Source organism: Suncus etruscus, chromosome 6, assembly GCF_024139225.1.
Source record: "Suncus etruscus isolate mSunEtr1 chromosome 6, mSunEtr1.pri.cur, whole genome shotgun sequence".
In the NCBI taxonomy this organism is placed as follows: Eukaryota; Metazoa; Chordata; class Mammalia; order Eulipotyphla; family Soricidae; genus Suncus; species Suncus etruscus.
In genome coordinates this window covers 49,123,799-49,146,145 of record NC_064853.1, presented here as the reverse complement: position 1 = coordinate 49,146,145, position 22,347 = coordinate 49,123,799, and the positions used below count along the sequence as shown (strand labels likewise).

The 22,347-nt window shown below is 41.7% G+C and overlaps 1 protein-coding gene and 1 pseudogene across 2 annotated transcripts in view; one reads left to right on the top strand and one right to left on the bottom strand.

The window, feature by feature from the left end:
* Nucleotides 1–22,347, bottom strand: part of EYA3 (EYA transcriptional coactivator and phosphatase 3) — a 109,979-nt gene that overhangs the window by 69,678 nt on the left and 17,954 nt on the right. The window contains exons 2-4 of one of the 2 annotated variants that reach the window (XM_049774772.1): nt 14,887–14,923; nt 14,072–14,168; nt 3,272–3,312 (exon numbers count right to left, since the gene is read on the bottom strand). In XM_049774772.1, coding sequence (XP_049630729.1) covers nt 3,272–3,312; nt 14,072–14,104 — 74 coding nt within the window. In that variant the 5' untranslated portion in view covers nt 14,105–14,168; nt 14,887–14,923. The remainder of the gene's footprint in view (nt 1–3,271; nt 3,313–14,071; nt 14,169–14,886; nt 14,924–22,347) is intronic. The other variant, XM_049774773.1, reaches the window with a different exon arrangement.
* LOC126011740 (28S ribosomal protein S18b, mitochondrial-like) lies at nt 20,981–21,983 on the top strand (annotated as a pseudogene).

Below are 22,347 nucleotides of genomic sequence, written 5' to 3'. Positions count from 1 at the left end.
ACTTTCCTACCTGAACTATATTTCTCTGGCCCTCCATACAATTTTTTAAAACTAGTGATTATATTTAAGACTGAAGAATCATTTTTTAAGTATACAAGAAACTATAAAAGATAAATCATGTTAATATGGAAGGACAATTTGTTTTATTTGATTTTGTTACTTTAGGCTGTATGAGCATTGTTCAGGGAACCAGGAGGTGCAGGGATCAAAGCCTGACTGCAAAGCATCTTCTCCAATCTGAGTTCTCTTAACTTTATGTTTGATCTTTTTTGTTTGTTTGGGGCCACACTTAGTGATGTTCAGGAGTTACAAAATCACTTTCTGGCAAGCTCAGGGGACCAAATGGGATGCCAGGGATTGAACCTGGACTGGCCAAGTGCAAGGCAAATGCCCTCCACATTGTACTATCGTGCCAGCTATGTTTAATCTTTTTTTTTTTTTTTGGTTTTTGGGCCACACCCGGCATTGCTCAGGGGTTACTCCTGGCTGTCTGCTCAGAAATAGCTCCTGGCAGGTACGGGGGACCATATGGGACACCGGGATTCGAACCAACCACCTTTGGTCCTGGATCGGCCGTTTGCAAGGCAAACGCCACTGTGCTATCTCTCCAGGCCCCTATGTTTAATCTTTTAATGGTGGGAAAAGCTTCACTGAAATTCTGAAACAGGTTATTCTACCATCTCAATGTTCTCACCTTCCACCTACAATAGTTTCTACAGTCTAGTTATCAACATCAGTATTGTGTACCTGTAGTGCAGATTAGCGAGTCAGATTGCTTAAATATGTCACACTGTCAATAACTAACTTTAGCCAAATCACTGAACTTTTCTGTGCATCAATTTCTTCATCTGCTAATGAGAAATTATAATAAAATCTATTAGGATTGTTATAGGAGTAAATGACTTAATAATGAAAAACACTGAGCAGAGACGGCAGCCGAGAGCAAAGTATGATACAACTGTTCCCAATATTATTCTATTGCAACACCTTCCCAATCAAGACAACCTCCCAATGAAGACAACCTTCATGCACCCTACAGAGAAATGTGCTTTGCTGTTGTACACTTTAGGGAGAAGTAGAGGTCATGGTACTAGAGGCTCCAAATAATTGAGAAGATAAGATTTACTACTAAATGATATGCAACAACTATTCCTCCTTTGCCTGATGGTGATCAGGAGCTATTCCAGGCCGTGTTTAGATGTCACTTCTGGTAGTGCACAAAGGACTATGCAATGCCTAGCACCAAATAAATGTTTCCTGTATGGCAACCAAGCATTGCTATTGCTCTCACTCTCTTAATATAAATGTCATTTATATTAAAAATCAAGGGCTCAGGGTTAAAGTGATGGAATAGTGGGTAGGGCACTTGCCTTGCACAATCCATGGCATACCAATTTGGACCCCTGAGCCTGCCAGGAGTGATCCCTAAGCATTGAGCAAGGAATAACTCCTGAGAACTGACAGGTATAGTCCCAAAACAAAAATAAAACTTGGGGCTGGAGAGACAGATAGCACAGGGAGTAAAGTATTTGCTTTGTAAACAGACAACAGTGTTCAATCCTAATATGGTCACCCAATTCCACCAGGAATATTCCCTGAGAATAGAGCCAGGAGTGGGCCTGAATACCACCATATTTGCCCCAAAGAAAACAAAAACAAATTTTACTGAGATCAGAAAGATAGTACAGAGGGTAAGGTATATATGTCTTGCATATCGCTGACCAGATTTGACCCCCAGCACAACAAAACACCAGCAGGAATGACACCAGAATAAACTAGATCATAGTTGGGTGTGGTCCAAAAAGCAAACCAAAAATAAAACAATCACAGTACCAAATGCCCTTTTTCCCCTCACTAGTGCCTGAGATGAAACCCAAGGCACCCCTGCATAAGAATGGCAAGCGCTCTATAGATGAGCCACATCCCCAGCCCACAGTGTCCCTGAGCCCTGCCAGAAATAAACCCTGAGGGCAGAGACAGCCCTAAGCACTTGGGGTGTGGTCTAAAAACAAACAAACAAACAAACAAACAAAAAACCCTTTTTCTTAGTTGGTCGTTTGTTTTGGTTTTGGGTCAGCAGTGCTCAGGGGTTAGTCCTGGCTCTGCACTCAAAAATTACTCCTGGCAAGCTCGGGGAACAATATGGGATGTGGGGATTAAACCCTGTTGGCGGCAGCAGTGTACAAGGCAAATGCCCTACTCACTGTGCCCTTATTCCACTCCAGTGCCCCTATCCTACTCCAAAACTCCCCAAACTAGTTTAACTAAAAAAAAAGTTTTCTGGAGATGGATGGTGATGGCAGCTGCACAACCATGTGAATGAACTTAATGCCACTAAATTATCCATTTTGAAAAAGGTGGAGAGGGGGCTGGAAAGATAGCACAGTGGTGTTTGTCCTGCAAGCAGCTGATGCAGGACCTAAGGTGGTTGGCTCGAATCCCGGCGTCCCATATGGTCCCCTGTGCCTGCCAGGAGCTATTTCTCAGCACAGCCGGGTGTGACCCCCCACCCAAAAAAAAAAAAAAAAAAAAAGGCGGAGAGGCTAGGGAGATAGTACAAAGAAATAGTTCATGCCTTGCATTTGTGAATCCAAGTACTGCCAGAAATAGATCTAGAGGCCTTCAAGTATTGCTGGGTAATTAGTACCCAATTCCTTTGCTCTCCCTTATTTTTGTACATTTTTCCTATTGAGAATGCTACATATCTGATTAAAAAATATTAATTCTGAAGAAACATCATAGATTTAAGGCACCTGCCCTGCCCACAGCTGGTCAATCCCTGGTATGTGGTTCTTCTACACTGCCAGGGATCACACTTAAGCACAATGAATGTGAGCCACAAACCAAAACAAACAAGTAAATATTATTAATCACTGTATATCCTCCATACATCATAGTGGTATAAAATACATGAGTTTGACACATACTGTTGAATAAAAAAAAAAAAAAACAGCACTTATAGGTTTTGAGGACAAACGATCTGAAGAAAATTTCCATTTTAAACCAAAAACTGTTGAAACATTGCCCTACGGAGATAACCTAAGGGCTGGAACACATACTCTGCATTAGGGAGCCCTAGTTCTCATGTCCAGCACCACTGAGCACCACTGAAGAGTAACTGCTGAACACAGAATGGCAATGACCTCTGAATATCATCAGATATAGCTTCAAACACAAAACAAAATATTTTTGGTTGTCAATTCAAGCTATGCAGATATGCTAAACAATATACATCAAAATTATAAATAAGATGAAATTCAACTTAACCTACCTTAAAGTTTGCTCTGATTCCTGCATCTTGGCTTTTTTCACCTGCAAAAATATACAAATACATTAATGTGATAATTAATTCAACCTTGTAATATTTTAGACATCTACTCCTCTGGGTTCCTTTTTTTTTTTTTTTTTTTTTTGGTTTTTGGGCCACATTCGGGGACACTCAGGGGTTACTCCTGGTTCAGAAATCGCTCCTGGCAGGCACAGGGGACCATATGGGATGCAGGGATTCGAACCACCATTGGTCCTGGATCTCCAGCTTGCAAGATCCTGCCACTGTGCTATCTCTCTGGCCCCTCCTTTGGGTTCTTATATGGAGCTTTTTTTTTTTTTTTTGGTTTTTGGTTTTTGGGTCACACCCGGCAGCTCTCAGGGGTTACTCTTGGCTCTATGCTCAGAAATCGTCCCTGGCAGGCACAAGGGACCATATGGGATGCTGGGATTCAAACCACCGTCCTTCAGCATGAAAGGCAAATGCCTTACCACCATGCTATCTCTCCAGCCCCCCCTTTTATTTTTGTTTTTTGGGTCACATCCAGCAGTGCTCAGGGGTTACTCCTGTCTCTGTGCTCAGAAATCACTCCTGGCAGACACAGGGACCACATGGGATGCTCTGTTCTGGATCGGCTGCATGCAAGGCAAAAGCTCTACTACTCATTGCACTCTCTCTCCAGCCTGAGTTTTTTCTTTCCATTGAAAAAATGTTCTTTTCAGGGGCCGGAGAGATAGCACAGCGGTAGGGCATTTGCCTTGCATGCAGAAGAACAGTGGTTTGAATCCCGGCATCCCATATGGTCCCCTGAGCCTGCCAGGAGCAATTTCTGAGCCTAGAGCCAGGAGTAAGTAACTCCTGAGCGCTGCCGGGCGTGACCCAAAACCAAAAAAAAAAAAAAAAGAAAGAAAAGAAAAAATGTTCTTTTCAGATTCAAGGTAGAATGAATATTCAATAGAATTTCTACTCAAGGAAGAATGTTTACCAGAATAAACTATCCTACTATGGACACAAACTAGATTTAAACAGAAGGTAGGGAAATTTGGATAAGACAGGCTTATTTATTTAAATGTTTTCATAGTAAAATTATTTACATGTTAAGATAATTATTTTGTTTTTATGTCCTTTATGGGTAGTACTGGGGCCACCTGGTCAAGATGGTGTTATTTACATAAGAAAAAATTTAATTTTCCACTAGTGGGATTTTTGGAAGAATGGCTCAGCCTCTTTGGATGAAAGTAATATATTTATGGAGCTAGTGGGTTGTATCACCAAACCTGTTAATAGATGTTATCCATACAAAGAATACAGTAACAATAGTCTTAAAGTAGCATAATATTTTGTTATATGAGTTTATTGTTATTTATCATTTTGTTTATAATTGTTAATGTTTTATCCAGTCACCCACAGGCACAAGATTATTTCCTGGTTTTAGTTATCATACAATGTAAACATTAGTGTGTATGTGTGTGTGCGTGTGCGTGTGTGTGTGTGTGTGTGTAGATACAGGCTATAAGTTTATGAAACTAGGAATAGAATTGTTGGGGGCCAACGAGGTGGCACTAGAGGTAAGGTGGCTGCCTTGCAAGCACTAGCCAAGGAAGGACCGAGGTTTGATCCCCCGGGCGTCCCATATGGTCCCCCCAAGCCAGGGGCGATTTCTGAGCGCTTAGCTTAGTAACCCCTGATCATCAAACGGGTGTGGCCCCAAAAACCAAAAAAAAAAAAAAAAAAAGGAATAGAATTGTTGGATTAGGCACATGTGTTCTGTGGGCCCATGGACATGGTGGTTACATGCACATGTCACCTGCATCTCCATTCTTGAGATGTTGACTTTCACCCTTTCCTACTTTCCTGCTGGGTTGTATACTGGTCTCTTTCCACCTTTGGAGAAGCCCATGGTCTCTCTCTCTTTTATTTATTTATTTTTGTTTGGTTTTTGGGCCACACCCGGCTGAGCTCAGGGGGTTACTCCTGGCTCACTGCTCAGAAATCGCTCCTGGCAGGCACAGGCACAGGCACAGGGGACCATATAGGATCCCGGGATTCGAACCACCGTTGGTCCTGGGTTAGCTGCTTGCAAGGCAAATGCCCTACCACTATGCTATCTCTCTGGCCCCAAGCCCATTGTCTCTCTTAAGCACATTACTGTTTCTTATCCTCTCCCTAGTCTTCTTCAGTTTCTTCGAATATAACTTGCTTTACTGTCAAAAAAAAAATGTTGATGGGGCCGGCGCGGTGGCACTAGAGGTAAGGTGTCTGCCTTGCCAGCGCTAGCCTAGGACAGACAGCGGTTGGATCCCATATGGTCCCCCAAGCCAGGAGCAACTTCTGAGCACATAGCCAGGAGTAACCCCTGAGGCGTCACTGGGTGTGGCCCAAAACCCCCCCCAAAAAAAACAAATTAAAATAATGTTGGATTTGAGGAACCACTGAGACCATTGTTCAGAGTAGTCAAACTAGCTTATATTCGGTTCATTTCTGGGTTTTGTTACTGTGGTTTTTTTTTTTTTTATTATTAATTTTTGGGGCCGCACATCATGGTGCTGAGGGGTTAATGTCAAGCTCTGTATTTCAGTACTACCTTTGGCAGTGTTCTTGGGAGCATGAGATATTGAGGAATGAAATCTGGGCATTCCACATACTTAGCATGTGCTTATTCCGTCTCCTTGGTCTCAGTCTGTTTCTATATTAAAATAGCTCCATAATTTTGTAATTAGATTGCTCTTCAATAGTCTTTCTTTCAGTCCTTTTACCTGCCTCTAAGCCAAGGTGGCACTTGTTTCTCTATAATACAGTAAATAAGGCACTTGCCTTGCATTCAGATGACCCAGGCTTAATCCCGGGCATTCTATATGGTCCTCTGAGCACTGAACTTTATAAAAGATTAAGTGTGTACAATTGCTGAATTTTAAGATTACCATTACCACCCAAAACAAGAGGAAAAGGAGTTGGGAGAAAGCAGCCCAAGATTTCTTTGTACTGCTTTATAATTTCATTGCTCTTATTTTTCAAAGATCAACACTGGTTTACGCACTAAAATTTTAGCGTTAAGTGGTCTATGGTACAAAACTTTGATGAGCCTAGAAAATGACTAATTGCATTTATACAATTTCTTTTATGTTTAATTTTAACAAATGTCCTCTAATGGAGACTTCTCCAAGGTCCAAAACCAAAATTTTTTAAATAGAGGGACTAGAGAGAGTATAGGAGTTATACTTACATTTTTTTAACATAGAGCCAGGGGTAACCCCATAGTGCTGCTGGGGTTATTTTAAATAGGAGCCAGAGAATAACAGTATATTCGGGGGGGGGGGTGTCAAAGCCAAAAATCATGTAAATGAGGGGAGGGGTGGTTACAAGATTCAGGAGACAACTTTTAGAATATAGGTTGGGGGGCGTCATAAGAAGAAAACAAGGTTGGGAAGGGACCATGGCCAAAAAAGGTTGAGAAACTCTGTCATTTTAACCAACTCCCTCCAGCCCTCCTAACCCTACCCCAGGCTTCACATTTGGTTCCCAAGGGACTAAAGGATCAATCACCCCTTCACTCTGAGAATTTCAGTTTGGACAACATCAGCTGTTTCAGAGTAGCTCAAAAAATAATGAAGACTGGATAGAGTTAAGTGGTTTTAAGGTAAAGTGACAACCTCAGAGAGAATCATTTGATTGCAGAGTTTAGGATTAACTGGCACTTAAGGGAAAGTTAAACAGAAAACTGGAGGCGAGGACATAGGTAACACTATGAACAAAGATCTAAATAACCTTAAAAAAATAGAGCAGGGGGCCGTAGAGATAGCATGGAAGTAACGCATTTGCCTTGCATGCAGAAGGTTGGTGGTTCAAATCCCAGCATCCCATATGGTCCCCCAAGCCTGCCAGGAGCAATTTCTGAGCATAGAGCAAGAGTAATCCCTGGGCCTGGAGAGATAGCACAGCAGTGCTTGCCTTGCAAGCAGCCGATCCAGGACCTAAGGTGGTTGGTTCGAATCCCGGTGTCCCATATGGTCCCCCTTGCCTGACAGGAGCTATTTCTGAGCAGACAGCCAGGAGTAACCCCTGAGCACCGCTGGGTGTGGCCCAAAAACGAAAACAAAAGCAAAAAAAGAGTAACCCCTGAGAGCTGCTGGGTGTGACCCAAAAACAAAACAAAACAAAAAAAAATAAAGCAGGGGCTGGAGAGATAGCATGGAGGTAGGGCATTTGCCTTGCACGCAGAAGGACAGTATGGTCCCCCGAACCTGCCAGGAACGATTTCTGAGTGTAGAGCCAGGAATTACCCCTGAGCGCTGCCGGGCGTGACCCAAAAAACAAAAATAAAATAAAAAATAGAACAAATAAAGAAAACCAAAAGAGGGATAATCTAACAGGAAATCAAGATAATGAGATCAAGACAATCCCAATAATGATGCCCATCAGTAACACTGTTCTGTATCTATAGACAAACAGTAGGGTTAAAAATCTTGGTTTTTGGGGCCGGGAAGGTGGCGCTAGAGGTAAGGTGTCTGCCTTGCAAGCGCTAGCATAGGACGGACAGCAGTTCAATCCCCCGGTGTCCCATATGGTCCCCCCAAGCCAGGGGTGATTTCTGAGCGCATAACCAGGAGTAACCCCTGAGCGTCAAACGGGTGTGACCCAAAAACCAAAAAAAAAAAAAAAAAATCTTGGTTTTAGGGTTAAAGCAATGGTACAGAGGGTTGGGAACTTGGCGTGCAGGCAGCAAACCCACTTTGGATCCCTCACACCCCACATGGTTCTCTGAACCCATCAGGAGTAATCCCTGAGCAGTGTAGCTTTATTATCAAGTCTGGACAGAACGACTTCTTTCCACTCTAAGTCAGATCTCTACTACAACCTCCTCAAAATATGACATTTTTTTTTTCTTCTTCTTCTTCTTCTTCTTCTTCTTCTTCTTCTTCTTCTTCTTCTTCTTCTTCTTCTTCTTCTTCTTCTTCTTCTTCTTCTTCCTCTTCCTCTTCCTCCTCCTCCTCCTCCTCCTCCTCCTCCTCCTCCTCCTCCTCCTCCTCCTCCTCCTCCTCCTCCTCCTTCTTCTTCTTTTTTTTTTTTTTTTTTTTTGTGGTTTTTGGGTCACACCCGGCAGTGCTCAGGGGTTTTTCCTGGCAGGCACGAGGGACCATATGGGATGCCGGGATTCGAACCGATGACCTTCTGCATGAAAGGTAAACACCTATCTCTCCGGCCCATTTTTTTTTCTTCTTATTTTAATTTTTTTGTTGTTTTGTCCTAGATGGAGCTGGGTGTCAGGATCTCACTCAGTGATACTGGGTGACAAGGGCTTTACATTCAGAGTTTTGGGGAGCACTAGGGAATGAAACCAGACACTCATTCACACCATTGAGTCACATCGTGCCTACTTGTCTTATCTTTCTGGGAAGAATCATAACTGGCAGTGACCAAGGAACCATGCAGGTGCCAGAGATCAAAGCTGGGACTCTTGCATACAAAGCTTGGGATCTAGCAATTTGCACCATCTCTCCGGTCCTTGTTTTTTATTTTAATAGTTAATATGTACTCTGTGCTTTCTTAGATTCTGTATTTGTTTTTTTTTTTTTCTTTTTTTTTTAAAAGGAGGAAAGAGGCCTCTTTTGGTGATGGGTGAAAGAGGAACAAAGGGAAATTAAAGAGGAAAAATATTTGGGGGTGGTGTTTCTCACCCCCACTCCCTGGGTTTAATTTCTTTTTTTTTTCAGTTTTATAATTTTTTATTATGAATTATGAGAACAAAAGATGCAAAGAAAGAGGATAAGGTAAAGTTACAGTGGAAGGACAATCACCCATAACATAATTATCAGAAGAAGTCCCCTTGCTGATATCTTAACTTTGAACTTTCACCAAAGAAAGTTAAGATAAATAAAACAGTAGATTCTGTATTTGTCCACCTGGCATCCATTAATCATAAGGCTAAGCTAAGGGCCAGGTTGATTTCACTGTCCCTGTGTTCTAATAGTAGTTTAACAAAAGGCTTCAATTCAAGGCCTTCTGTGGGGCCTGCAGTATATTTGGGGGGGGGGTCAAAGCCAAAAATCATGTAAATGAGGGGAGGGGTGGTTACAAGATTCAGGAGACAACTTTTAGAATATAGGTTGGGGGGCGTCATAAGAAGAAAACAAGGTTGGGAAGGGACCATGGCCAAAAAAAGGTTGAGAAACTCTGTCAAGAGCACTTGGACTAACCTGCTATATCACGCATACACCCAGTCTGTTTGCCCCGGATCTAAATCCACCCAGAGTCAGAGAACAGCACCCAGTAACAGTATCTATGTTCTAAAACTCCCTGGAATTCTTAAAACTATCATTCCTACTTTTTTCACCCTTGGCCTGACTTGCCTTGTCTTCAGAAATTCTACTAAAGACCATGTGACCATGCTTTCCTCCCTACGTTGTGCTTCTTCACCAACACGAGTACTTCCCTCTGTAGCCCCATGATGCTCCACACCACTCTACTATAAACTAGGTGACAGTAAACTTTTCTTTCAGCTAGAGAGCATGCCTGGCATGCAGAGGAACCAAATTCAAATATGGCACTCAGAGTCCCTGAGCCTCATTGGAATGTGGCCCTTGGTGGCCCCTAACATACTATCTCTGAGAACACTGCTAGAAAATAAAGCAGAGCAGAAAAAAAAAAAAAACCCAGCAGGTGCACAATACAACTCTCAATGTCTTTTGAACTAACATAACAGTACTCATTTCATAAAAGCATGTCAACACTTCAGTCTTTTTAAACTATGACTACTCACTTATCTGACTAAAAATTACAGGGGCCGGTGAGGTGGCGCTAGAGGTAAGGTGTCTGCCTTGCAAGTGCTAGCCAAGGAAGGACCGCGACCGCGGTTCGATCCCCGGCGTCCCATATGGTCCCCCCAAGCCAGGGGCAATTTCTGAGCGCTTAGCCAGGAGTAACCCCTGAGCATCAAACGGGTGTGGCCTGAAAAAAAAATTACAGTAACCATTTTCTTAGAAAAGCTAGTCTCTCAACTTCATTATATATTTTTAGTGTACAGCTGGGTAGGCTACTGAGGAAACTTTTTGTTGTTGTTACTGTTATTCTCTGGCTCCTATTTAAAATAACCCCAGCAGCACTATGGGGTTACCCCTGGCTCTATGTTAAAAAAAATATGCCTGGGCCCGGAGAGATAGCACAGCGGTGTTTGCCTTGCAAGCAGCCAATCCAGGACCAAAGGTGATTGGTTCGAATCCCGGTGTCCCATATGGTCCCCCGTGCCTGCCAGGAGCTATTTCTGAGCAGACAGCCAGGAGTAACCCCTGAGCACCGCCGGGTGTGACCAAAAAAAAAAAAAAAATGCCTGGCAGGCTCAGGGAATCATATAGGATGCTGGGGATCAAATCCAGGTCAGCTACATACAGGGCAAACACCCTCCCTGCTGTGCTATAGCTCTAGCCCCAAAAGATAAATTTTTAAAATCAATCACTGTGAATGAAAGTTATTCCTAAGTTTTAGAGATACAATGGTCCAACAACAGTCCCTTTACCAATGTCCTCAGTTTCCCTCCTGCCAACCCAACTCCCATCTGCCTCTATCTTTTTAGCACTCTGTTCTCCTCCAGAGTGACCACTTCACTCCATCAAAGTCATACTGCCCCTTCCCTGACTTATTCTCTTAGCGCCCCCCCCCCAACTCCCACTCTTGGTGGCAAGATTTCTACTGGAAACCAATTATCATGCTCTTTGTTCCTATCACTTTGGGGCACTTGTTTATTCCCCTATTATGTTACTTTCTACCCACATATGAGAAAGATCATCTATGCCTGTCCCTCTCTCTCTAATTCACTTAGCATGATACCTTCCAGGTTATTTATTTATTTATTTATTTATTTATTTATTTATTTATATTTATGTTTTTGGACCACACTGGCAGCACTCCTGGCAGGCTCAGGAGACCATAGGGGATGCTGGGATCGAGCCCAGGCCTGTACTGGGTCAACCACGTGTAAGACAAACGTCCTACTGCTGTGCTACCACTCCAGCCCTCCAGGCTATTTTAACCCTGTCATTTTCCTCATTTTAAATGGAAGCCAGAGAAATAGTACAGGAAGCAGGGAACTTGCCCTGCATGCAAGCCAACTCAAGTTTGATTCCAGGTACTCTATATAGTCTACTGTACCTTACCAGGAGCAATCACAAAGCCTAATCAGTATTGATCCAAATGCTAAACCAGAATTAAACCCTGGGCATTGTCAGGTATGGCCCCAAAACAAACAAAACCCCTAAATGTCCTATAGAGGATAGGAGAGGGCACACCAAATGTTTCAACTGTCTGTTTCACTCATTGTGCCTTCCTAGTTTAAGATCTACCTTTGTATGAGAGGGCTTAAAAATAAAATAATCATCAAGTATGCATTTCTCATAGGGATATATTAAAAATACATTAAAGAATCTCAGGCCGGAGAGATAGTATGGAGGTAAGGCTGTTGCCTTCCAGGCAGAAGGACGGTGGTTCGAATCCCGGCATCTCATACTGTCCCCCCCGCAAAAAAAAAAGAATCTCAATTTTAACTGAATAACATTTTTTTTTTTGGTGGTTTTTTTGGGTCACACCCGGCAATGCTCAGGGGTTTTTCCTGGCTCCGTGCTCAGAAATTGCTCCTGGCATGCACGGGGGACCATATGGGACGCCAGGATTCGAACCAATGACCTTCTGCATGGAAGGTAAATGCCTTACCTCCATGCTATCTCTCCAGCCCCTGAATAACATTTTATGTTGCAGGTGTGCATCATTGAAAATCAGCACCTGTGTGTGATGTCATGCCTTTAATAAAATCCAGTACTTGTGTCTCTAAATTTTGATATAAAAAGTGCAACCAGACGGGCCAGAGAGATAGCATGGAGGTAAGGCGTTTGCCTTACATGCAGAAGGATGGTGGCTGAAAACCCAAAATCTCATATGGTTCCCAGAGCCTGCCAGGAGCAATGTCTGAGCACAGAGCCGCCAGGAGTAACCCCTGAGCGCTGCCGGTGTGAACCAAAAACCAAACAAACAAAAAAAAAAAGTGTGCAACCAGAGGGGCCAGTGCGGTGACAATAGTGGTAGGGCATTGGCCTTGTACAGGGCTGACCTAGGACAGACTGCATTCATTCCCTGGCTTTCCCCCATATGGCCCCCCAAGCCAGGAGCGATTTCAGATCTCAGAACCTGGAGTAACCCTGAGATTCACTGGGTGTAGCACAAAACACCCCAAAAAAAGAGTGCAACCAGATATGAAAAATAAACCGCCAGAGATAGCATGGAAGTAGGGCGTTTGCCTTGCAGGCAAAAGGACGATGGTTTAAATCCCCAGCATCCCATATGGTCCCACGAGCCTGCCAGCAGTGATTTTGGAGCGTAGAGCCAGAAGTAACCCCTGAGTGCTGCCGGGTGTGACCCCCCCCCCAAAAAAAAAAAATATATATATATATATATATTCTCTTTGGGGCTGGAGTGGTGGCGCGAGGTAAGGTGTCTGCCTTGCAAGCGCTAGCCTAGGACGAACTGCGGTTCGATACCCGGTTGTCCCATATGGTCACCCAAGCCAGGAGTGATTTCTAAGCACATAGCCAGGAGTAACCTCTGAGAGTCACCAGTTGTGCTCCCCCCAAAAAAAAACAAAAACGAAAAAGAAACCATATTGTTTTCAAATCTCAAATATTTCTAGGTTTAATTTTATAATGAACAGTCTATATGCATTACTCTGTATTTTCTCGTAAAATGAAATCTGAGTCATTCAAGAATAGTATTTATCGGAGCCTGCGAGGTGGTGCTAGAGGTAAGGTGGCTGCCTTGCAAGCGCTAGCCAAGGAAGGACCGCGGTTCGATCCCCCGGCGTCCCATATGGTCCCCCCAAGCCAGGGGCAATTTCTGAGCGCTTAGCCAGGAGTAACCCCTGAGCATCAAACGGGTGTGGCCCCAAAAACCAAAAAAAAAAAAAAGTGAAAAAGAACAGTATTTATCTAATTTCAAAAGGAAAAAAAGCCTCAAACAAAAAGGGAACAGAGGATGATGATTACTGTCTTCCTTTTAAACAACTGCTATGGGGACAAAAAAAAAATCACTATTTTTAAAAGTAAAAAAAGAAGTCATGGTAAAGTAATATAACCAGACTACTTGGGAACACTTAAAATTATTGCCTTGTGGGCCGGGCGGTGGCACTGGAGGTAAGGTGCCTGCCTTACCTGCGCTAGCCTTGGACGGACCACGGTTCGATCCCCCGGCGTCCCATATGGTCCCCCAAGCCAGGAGCGACTTCTGAGCGCATAGCCAGGAGTAACCCCTGAGCGTTAACGGGTGTGGCCCAAAATCCAAAAAAAAAAAAAAATTTTATTGCCTTGTTTATATTTAATAATAAAGAAATGAAAAATTCAACAGTCTCTAAGCTATATCTGTTCTTAGATTTGGCTAGTGGTCAAATTTCATCATCTGTAAATAAGTCAGGGAATTTAGGAAATGATATAATTAAGTACTCTAGCATAAAACAGTAAACATTGTTTGGTAAAGTAGATGCCCTTTCATTTTCTCAAATCTGTAAAAGCATTCCTCAATTTTTAAAAGAAGTGATATTTACAGTTAGTATTTTCTAATACTGACTTTTCTAAGCAGACTCCTCCAACTTAAGTCAGAAAGTATTATTCAGCACAATAAACAAAACACAATGGTTTCCTAAAGAGAAAATATTAGAATCGTTTTATATTTATTTCTAATTTGGAAGCTCTAGTGTAGCTGAATAATATTTAAAGCCTCTTAAGATTAGTTTTTTACAATCAACTCTAAATTGTTCAAATAAATACTTACTGGTTGCTCTGGTAAATCTTGCTCTTCTTCCATGAGGACCAATATTTATTATGCTTATGGGAATAGATTGCAAGCTTCTCTCAGCAGTCTTCACAATCTGTTTATAAAAGAGTAGGGATTCAAAGCTTTATATACTCTTAAAGCATTATCATTGAGGCCATCAGAGAGTAAATTTTTAAATATTTTGCTGCTCCCGTGCTTTCTACGTGAGTTCTAATCTCAAAATCTCAAATTTGCACGTGGCTGTTCAGAATTGACATGCTGCACTAAATCAAAATTGGTGTACAGAATGACTTTTATTAATACCGTGCAAAAGCCAACACGTGGAACCACTTCCGTATATTTAAAACATGGTTACTATAATGCCTAATGTTTTAAACATTTTACAATGACAGCCATATGCAGGTAAGTGAAACAATTTTTCTCCTAGGATCTAAGTCACATTTTAAAAATGACCAAAACTAGTCTGACAAATTATGATAATATCTAACCTGCTTTAATGTAGAACATTTACATAACTGTTAACACAGATACACAGAATAACTTTAATTAGGTCAAATTGGAATATCACCAATTTATGCATAAATATCTCAACATATACATGCATACATATGTATGTATGCATCCATTCATAGAAGGCAATTGAAAGGAATACACCATTCTTTTGGAGCTGTTCTATTAATGACCATGAATAAGTGAAACTTCTAATTTTAGATGAAAAACTGCTCATGTAAAACTGAGATCCAATTTTACTCTAAAATTACAAGTTCCATTAAATTTACTGCCATGTCAATTATTTAAGCAAAATGGTTTACCTTCTCAGACCCTGCTCTTCCTGTCCAGACTTTCAAACTAAAAGAGAAAAAGAAAAAAATAGAACTCTAACTCCCACATTTACTAATAAGAACATCTTACTAAGTATGCCCTATTGGCAAGAAAAGACTTTAAATACTAAATTCATTATTAAGTACAAAAAAACTGTGTCTCTAACAAAATGAGCTAGCATTTCTTCTAATGAAAAGTTTGCTTATACTTTTAATTAAGGTCATGCCTATTTTCACTTTTCTACCAATCACTGTTATCAACTTTACCTATAAAGCTATAAAACAAAAAACAGAATCTTATTTCTGAATGAAAACAGATGAAATAGTTCAGCTGTGCCAATGTTACCAGCAATCGGCTTCTATTGATTTACCTGGGCTCAATACAACAAACTTTGTTTTAGGGCCATAGGCAAAGAAAACATAAGGGATACAATTAGGGCAAAACCACCCAACTCTGATAAAGCTTGAACTCACTGCCCTCATCTAGAATGATGAAGAAAAAAAAGTTTAAAGGTCAGAAGGACTTACTGAACTCACGTGTAGCTCATGCACAGAGCCTCCGAAGCTAAGTTCTCGTACTACATGACGTAGATAACAAGTGTGCGGAATTACAGAGGGCAGTTTTAGAGCTCACAGGAGTTATCTTCCCTGCACTTGTTTTGTTCTACACAGAAGAGGAAAGTCAATGTGACGCGAAACTGATTCACAACCGTGAAAGATGAAACATTTTTAACTTTGGGCTGAATGGCAGAGTGACAGCCAAGAGGATAGGGCATCTGCCTTACATGCAGCCAACCCGGGTTCGATCCCTGGCATCCCCTAGGATTCTCCGGACACCACCAGGAATGATTCTGGAGTACAGAGCCAGGAGTAACCCCTGAGCATTTCATAATAGAAACAGATAGGTTTCCTATTTTTCTTAAGAAAAAGTCATTGCAAAAATAAAAAAAAATTCATTGCAGGAGATGGAGAGATAACACAGTAAGTAGAGAGAGCACTGACCACCGGAAGGTGTCTTTAAAAACAAAATCACACCAACAAAACCCCAAAAAGGTAATAACATTCAAAAAAAAGTAACATAAGGTTTAAAGGTATCTGTTCAAAAACTGCAATTTATAAACTAGGAGTCTTTCTAAGATAAAAATCAGGGGGAAAAAATCAAAGAAAATGGTTTCCAAAACTTTACAAGAAAAAAACATCTAATCCCATCAAAAAATGGGGAGAAGAAATGAACAGACACTTTAATAAAAAAGAAATACAAATGGCCAAAAGGCACATGAAAAAATGCTCCTCATCACTAATCATTAGGGAGATGCAAATCAAAACAGCGATGAGATATCATCTCACACCACAGAGATTGGCACACATCACAAAGAATAAGAACAATCAGTGCTGGCGGGGATGTGGAAAGAAAGGAACTCTTATCCACTGCTGGTGGGAATGCCGTCTAGTCCAACCTCTATGGAAAGCAATATGAAGATTCCTCCAAAATCTGGAAATTGAGCTCCCATTCGACCCAGCTATTCCACTCCTAGGGATATACCCTAAGAACACAAGCATACAACACAAAAACCATTTCCTCACACCTATATTTATTGCAGCACTATTCATAATAGTCAGGCTCTGGAAACAACCAAGATGCCCTTCAACAGACGAATGGCTAAAGAAACTGGGGGCTGGAGTGGCGCGGTGGTGCTAGAGGTGCTAGAGCCTTGCCAGCGCTAGCCTAGGACGGACTGCGGTTTGATCCCCCGGTGTCCCATATGGTCCCCCAAGCCAGGAGCGACTTCTGAGCGCATAGCCAGGAGTAACCCCTGAGCATTACTGGGTGTGGCCCCCCCCAAAAAAAAAGAACCTGTGGTACATATACACAATGGAATATTATGCAGCCGTCAGGAGAGATGAAGTCATGAAATTTTCCTATACATGGATGTACATGGAATCTATCATGCTGAGTGAAGTAAGTCAGAGGGAGAGAATAGTCTCACTCATCTATGGGTTTTAAGAAAAATAAAAGTCATTTTTGCAACAATCCTCAGAGACAATGAGAAGAGGGCTGGAACTTCCAGCTCACTTCATGAAGCTCACCACAAAGAATGGTGAGTGCAGTTATAGAAATAACTACACTGGGCCCAGAGAGATAGCACAGTGGCGTTTGCCTTGCAAGCAGCTGATCCAGGACCAAAGGTGGTTGGTTCGAATCCCGGTGTCCCATATAGTCCCCCGTGCCTGCCAGGAGCTATTTCTGAGCAGACAGCCAGGAGTAACCTCTGAGCATCGCCGGGTGTGGCCCAAAAACCAAAAAAAAAAAGAAAAAAAAGAAATAACTACACTGAGAACTACCATAATCATGTGAATGAATGAGGGAACTGGAAAGCCTGTCTAGAGTACAGGTGGAGGTGGGGTGGGATGGAGGGAGATTTGGGACACTGGTGGTGGGAATATTGCATTGGTGAAGGGGGGTGTTCTTTACATGACTAAAACCTAATCACAATCATATTTGTAATCAAGATGTTTAAATAAAGAAAAAAATATTAAAAAAATAAAAAGAAAAAAAGAAAATGGTTTCAAGCTACAAAGAAAACATTCCTTATAGTTATGAAATAGAAATTCTTCGTATGAATAACAGATAATATGAATTTCATAATTTGTAATATATGCTGAGTTTCATATAAGCAGTAAATACAAATGAAAAGTTAATTCAAACAAGCAGCTGACTATAATCCCTACAACTTTCTCACTAAAAATTAGGAAAAAACAAAACAAAACACAAAACGCCAAAAAATCTTGAGACTAGTGTCAATTAAAGATTTTCCAAGGCCTAGAAGCTCCCCACAACACTAGTCATCAGGGAAATGCAAATTAAATGACAATGAGATAACATCTCACACCACAAAGACTGGCACACATCAACAAGAACAAGAACAATCAGTGCTGGCACAGAAGTGGGGAGAAAGAGACTCTCATTGGACTGCTGGTGGCAATGTTAACTAGACCAGTCCACAACATGGACTTTCGTCAAAAAACTAAAAATTGGGTTTCCATATGACCCAGCAATCCACTCCTGGGAATGTGCTCTAGGTACCAAAAAAACACAACACAGAATAGGCATCTGCACTCCTCTGTTCATTTCAGCACTATTCACATTGGCCAGTTTGGAAACAAACTACATGCCCGAAACACATGAGTAAATAAAGAATACTACGCAGCCATTAGAAGAAATGAAATAATAAAATTTGCTTATACATTAATAGACATAGTATCATAAATTAGTCGAAGGAAGAGGTACATACATTGAATAATCTATATTTAAAGAACAAAGACAGTTTGGTAATAATACTCAAAGACAACAGGAGTTAATACAATTATCATTTAGCATGCATATGCAATACACCAAGTATTTATACCTGATTTTCTTGACATAATTAATTTTTATCTCCACAACTAACCTAAATACAGGTGGTATCATTGTTATCCTATATAAAAAGCAATTAAGACGTAGAGATTTAAACTAATGTTTGAAAACAGTAACATTCCAGATATAGCATAATAAAGTAGAGCATCAAAGTGACTAGGTTAGTGGTGATAGTTATGTCTTACTGTTAAATGTGCCTTGCATGTGACAGATCCAGTTAGATCCCCCACACCCCTATAGTTCCCAAGACCTGCCAGGAGTGATCCCTGAACAAATAGCCAGGAGTAAGCCATGAGCACTGCTCGATATGACTAAAAATACAAAAATAGGTAATAGGTAGGGAAGAGATAAAATAGGGAATAGGTAGGCAAGAGATAAAAGATAAAATAATAATAATAATAATAAAGATAAAATAATAAGAGAGATTAATCATCTTTCCCAAACATATATACATAGCTGTTTTGGGAAAAGTCAGATATCCATTTTAATCTTAGAACCAAAGAATACTATCTTATTCAGAAAGAATCTTTGCAAATATAGTTTAGGTGAGATAAGCAGCAGTGCTATATCATGTATCTGTGTATATAAGAGAAAGGCAGAGAGCGATTTAATGCACACAAGACACTGTGAAGCAAATGTTGACTAGAAGGATGCCAGTTGCCAAGAGCAAGTGGAGCAGCAATGCTCTAAGCCTTAAGTGCAGCTTGCACCAATCAATACTTGACTTCAGACTGTGGGTTTCCAGAACTAGGAAATATAAATTTCAGATGTTTTAAGTCTCCAAATTTGTGGTAATTTATAATGGCAGTCATAAGAAACTTACATAAGTTGTAAGGAAGTTGATTTTGGCCTTTTTGATTTGGTTTTGGTTTTGGTTTTTGGGTCACACCTGGCAGTGTTCAGGGTATACCCCTGGCCAGGCATGAAAGACCCAACCCAGTCAGCTAGCTACGCACAAGAAAAATGTCTTAAAAAAAAAAAAGAAAAAGAAAAAGAAAAAGAAGTGTCTTACCTGCTATATATCTCTAGTCACTCAATTTGATTTTTATTTATTTTCGCTATCACATCTCTGCTTGAGTTTACTGGTCACTGCACAAACATTAAGGGTGTGAACATAGAGGCCGGAGAGACAGCACAGCGGTAGGGCATTTGCCTTGCATGTGGCCAACCCGGGATGGATCCAGATTCAATTTCTGGCATCCCATATGGTTCCCTGAGGCTGCCAGGAACGATTTCTGAGCACAGAGCCAGAAGTAACTCCTGAGATCACCAGTGTGGCCCAAAAACCAATCAATCAATCAATCAATCAACTGCTTTAAAAAAGGGGGGGTGTGAACATAAAACAAAAACTTTCTCAAAAACTGGACTGTTTATCTAAAGAATGATCATATAACTATAAAGTTAGCAGTCTCCAAATTTTACTTAGAATAAATCGTCAAAAAGAAGAAATTTGGGGCCGGGTAGGTGGCGCTGGAGGTAAGGTGTCTCTGCCTTGCAAGTGCTAGCCAAGGAAGGACCTCGGTTCGATCCCCCGGCGTCCCATATGGTCCCCCCAAGCCAGGGGCGATTTCTGAGCACATAGCCAGGAGTAACCCCTGAGCATCAAACGGGTGTGGCCCAAAAACCAAAAACCAAAAAAAAAAAAAAAAAAAAAAAAAAAGAAGAAATTTTATGGCTAAAAAGATAACAAAGAGCTCATGGGTGCTTTATGAATCTCAAGAAGTCTTTTGAATCCAAGCTTTAAGAATAAATTCGGGACATTTGTCTTGCACAAGGCCAACACAGGTCGAACCCCTGTTCGTTTCCCAGCATCCCATACAGTCCCCCAGACCACCAGGATTGATTTTAGAGCACAGAGCCAGGCTTAACCCCTGAGCACCACTGGGTGTGGTCCCAAAACAAAAATACAAACAAAACAAACTAAAGATCACAGAAAAGTATTAAATATTTAGGACTTTTTTTGGGGGGGAGCCACACCCGGTGATACTCAGCACTCCTCCCTATGCGCTGAGAAATCGCTCTTGGCTAGGGGACCATATGGGACACCTGGAGATCCAGTCAAGGTCCGTCCTGGATCGCTGAGTGAAAGGCAAACACCCTAAGGCTGTGCTACCTCTCCGGCCCCAGGACATTTTATTACCGTATTTTCCGGCATATAAGATGACCCCCTAATTTTACAGTTAAAACATAGGGTTAGGCCTATATTCGCTGTATCAGACAGAACGTTCCTGTGCTGCAACTGTATGTACCACAGTGAGCCAATCACAACAAGCAAAGGTTCAAAGGTTATACTGTAATAGACTTCCTCTCTGACTCTGGCCAATCTGAGCAGGCTTTTGACAGTGTAGATTCGGGTCCAGAACATTGTCTAATTTGCATGCATCAAAAGCCTGCTTGGATTGGCTGAGTTAGAGAGGCGGTCCAAGCAGCCTTGCAGTGATTGGTGCAGGATCGAGTTGGAAAATTCGTTTCATGGCAATATCCAGATGATTTTTGTTTAGCGGCATATCGAAATGTTTTTTCAGGATATACTCAATGTGTAAGACGACCCCTGATTTTCGATTGATTTTTTTTTTCGTTTCAAAAGTCGTCTTATACACCGGAAAATACGATATTAGAAAAATGCATCTTTGAGTCACCTTTCTGGCCAACCTTTGCACATACATTAAGATGGTGACCTCCATAATGCATATGCAGCTGAAACGCCTTTCTATAATTTCGCCCTTCAGAAGTACCTATGGAGTTCAGGTTACCCACAAGAATTGCTGTACCAAAGCCCTTCCTGAGGAAGCTACTTCACTTCAGGTTCCCATTTCCCCTTATTAGGATGAACCCTGAAAATACCTAGATTCAGAAGATTACCAGAACTGCTATGGATCTAATCCAGTAAGGGCCAACTACTGATGCAACCACAAAGGTGGAATATCCCAAAAGAGGACTGAACGATGTACATTTGAAAAAGTAAGGTTGCTGGGAGCCCCTGCCCCAGCTGCAGGGATCACAGCTGTATGTCAACGTTAAGTGAAGCTGTTGAAACAGTTGGTCTGCACCCACACTTGTATCATTTTCTTTTTTTTGGGGGGAGAGGGTTGGTTTTTGGGTCACACCCGGCAGCATTCAGGGGTTGCTCCTGGCTCTGCACTCAGAAATCGCCCCTGGCAGGCACAGGGGACCATATGGGATGCTGGAATTCGAACCACCATCCTTCTGTATGCAAGGCAAACGCCCTACTTCCATGCTATCTCTCCGCCTCCCTGTTATTATTTTCTATGATATGTAAGACTCCTTACACAGGAGTCTGTATGAAGCAACACAAGAAGTTGACGCAGGCCATCCAGGGATCATGGTCTGCTCAGTTACCACTTTCCTCAGGTTGAACCTCAGGACCTTGACTTCAGGACCTTTCATGGAGCTAGTTAGTACTCGTAGAAGTTAGTACTAGCTAGTTAGTACTACTCTACCAGAATCCATGCTTTTTTCAGGTGACCCTTGGTACCCGTGGTATGCCTGGAGACAGCTACCAGAGAAAGGGTTGTCTTGCCTTGACCAGCTCTATCAGGGTCATTTCTGAGAAGAAAGTGGCCCACCACCTAAGAAAATGCCACAATTGTCTGTCACAACCCTAGCTAAAGCTTCTACCACTGAGCAGACAAGTTCCCCAAGTACTCTGTAAGCACAATAAAGTGAAAAGTGAGCCTACAGGTTAGGAGATCATGCCTACAAATTCCTTGATAAAAATCATTGTGCAGGGCCCGCAGAGATAGCACAGCGGTGCTTGCCTTGCAATCAGCCGATCCAGGACCAAAGGTGGTTGGTTCGAATCCCAGTGTCCCATATGGTCCTCCGTGCCTGCCAGGAGCTATTTCTGAGCAGACAGCCAGGAGTAACCCCTGAGCACCGCTGGTTGTGGCCCAAAAACCAAAAATAAATAAATAAATAAATAAAATAATCACTGTGCAAAGTTGTGTTATTGACCTGTTGCACATATAGGCCAAAAAAAAAAGTAAATGATTATTAGTGAAAGTGATAAACACATC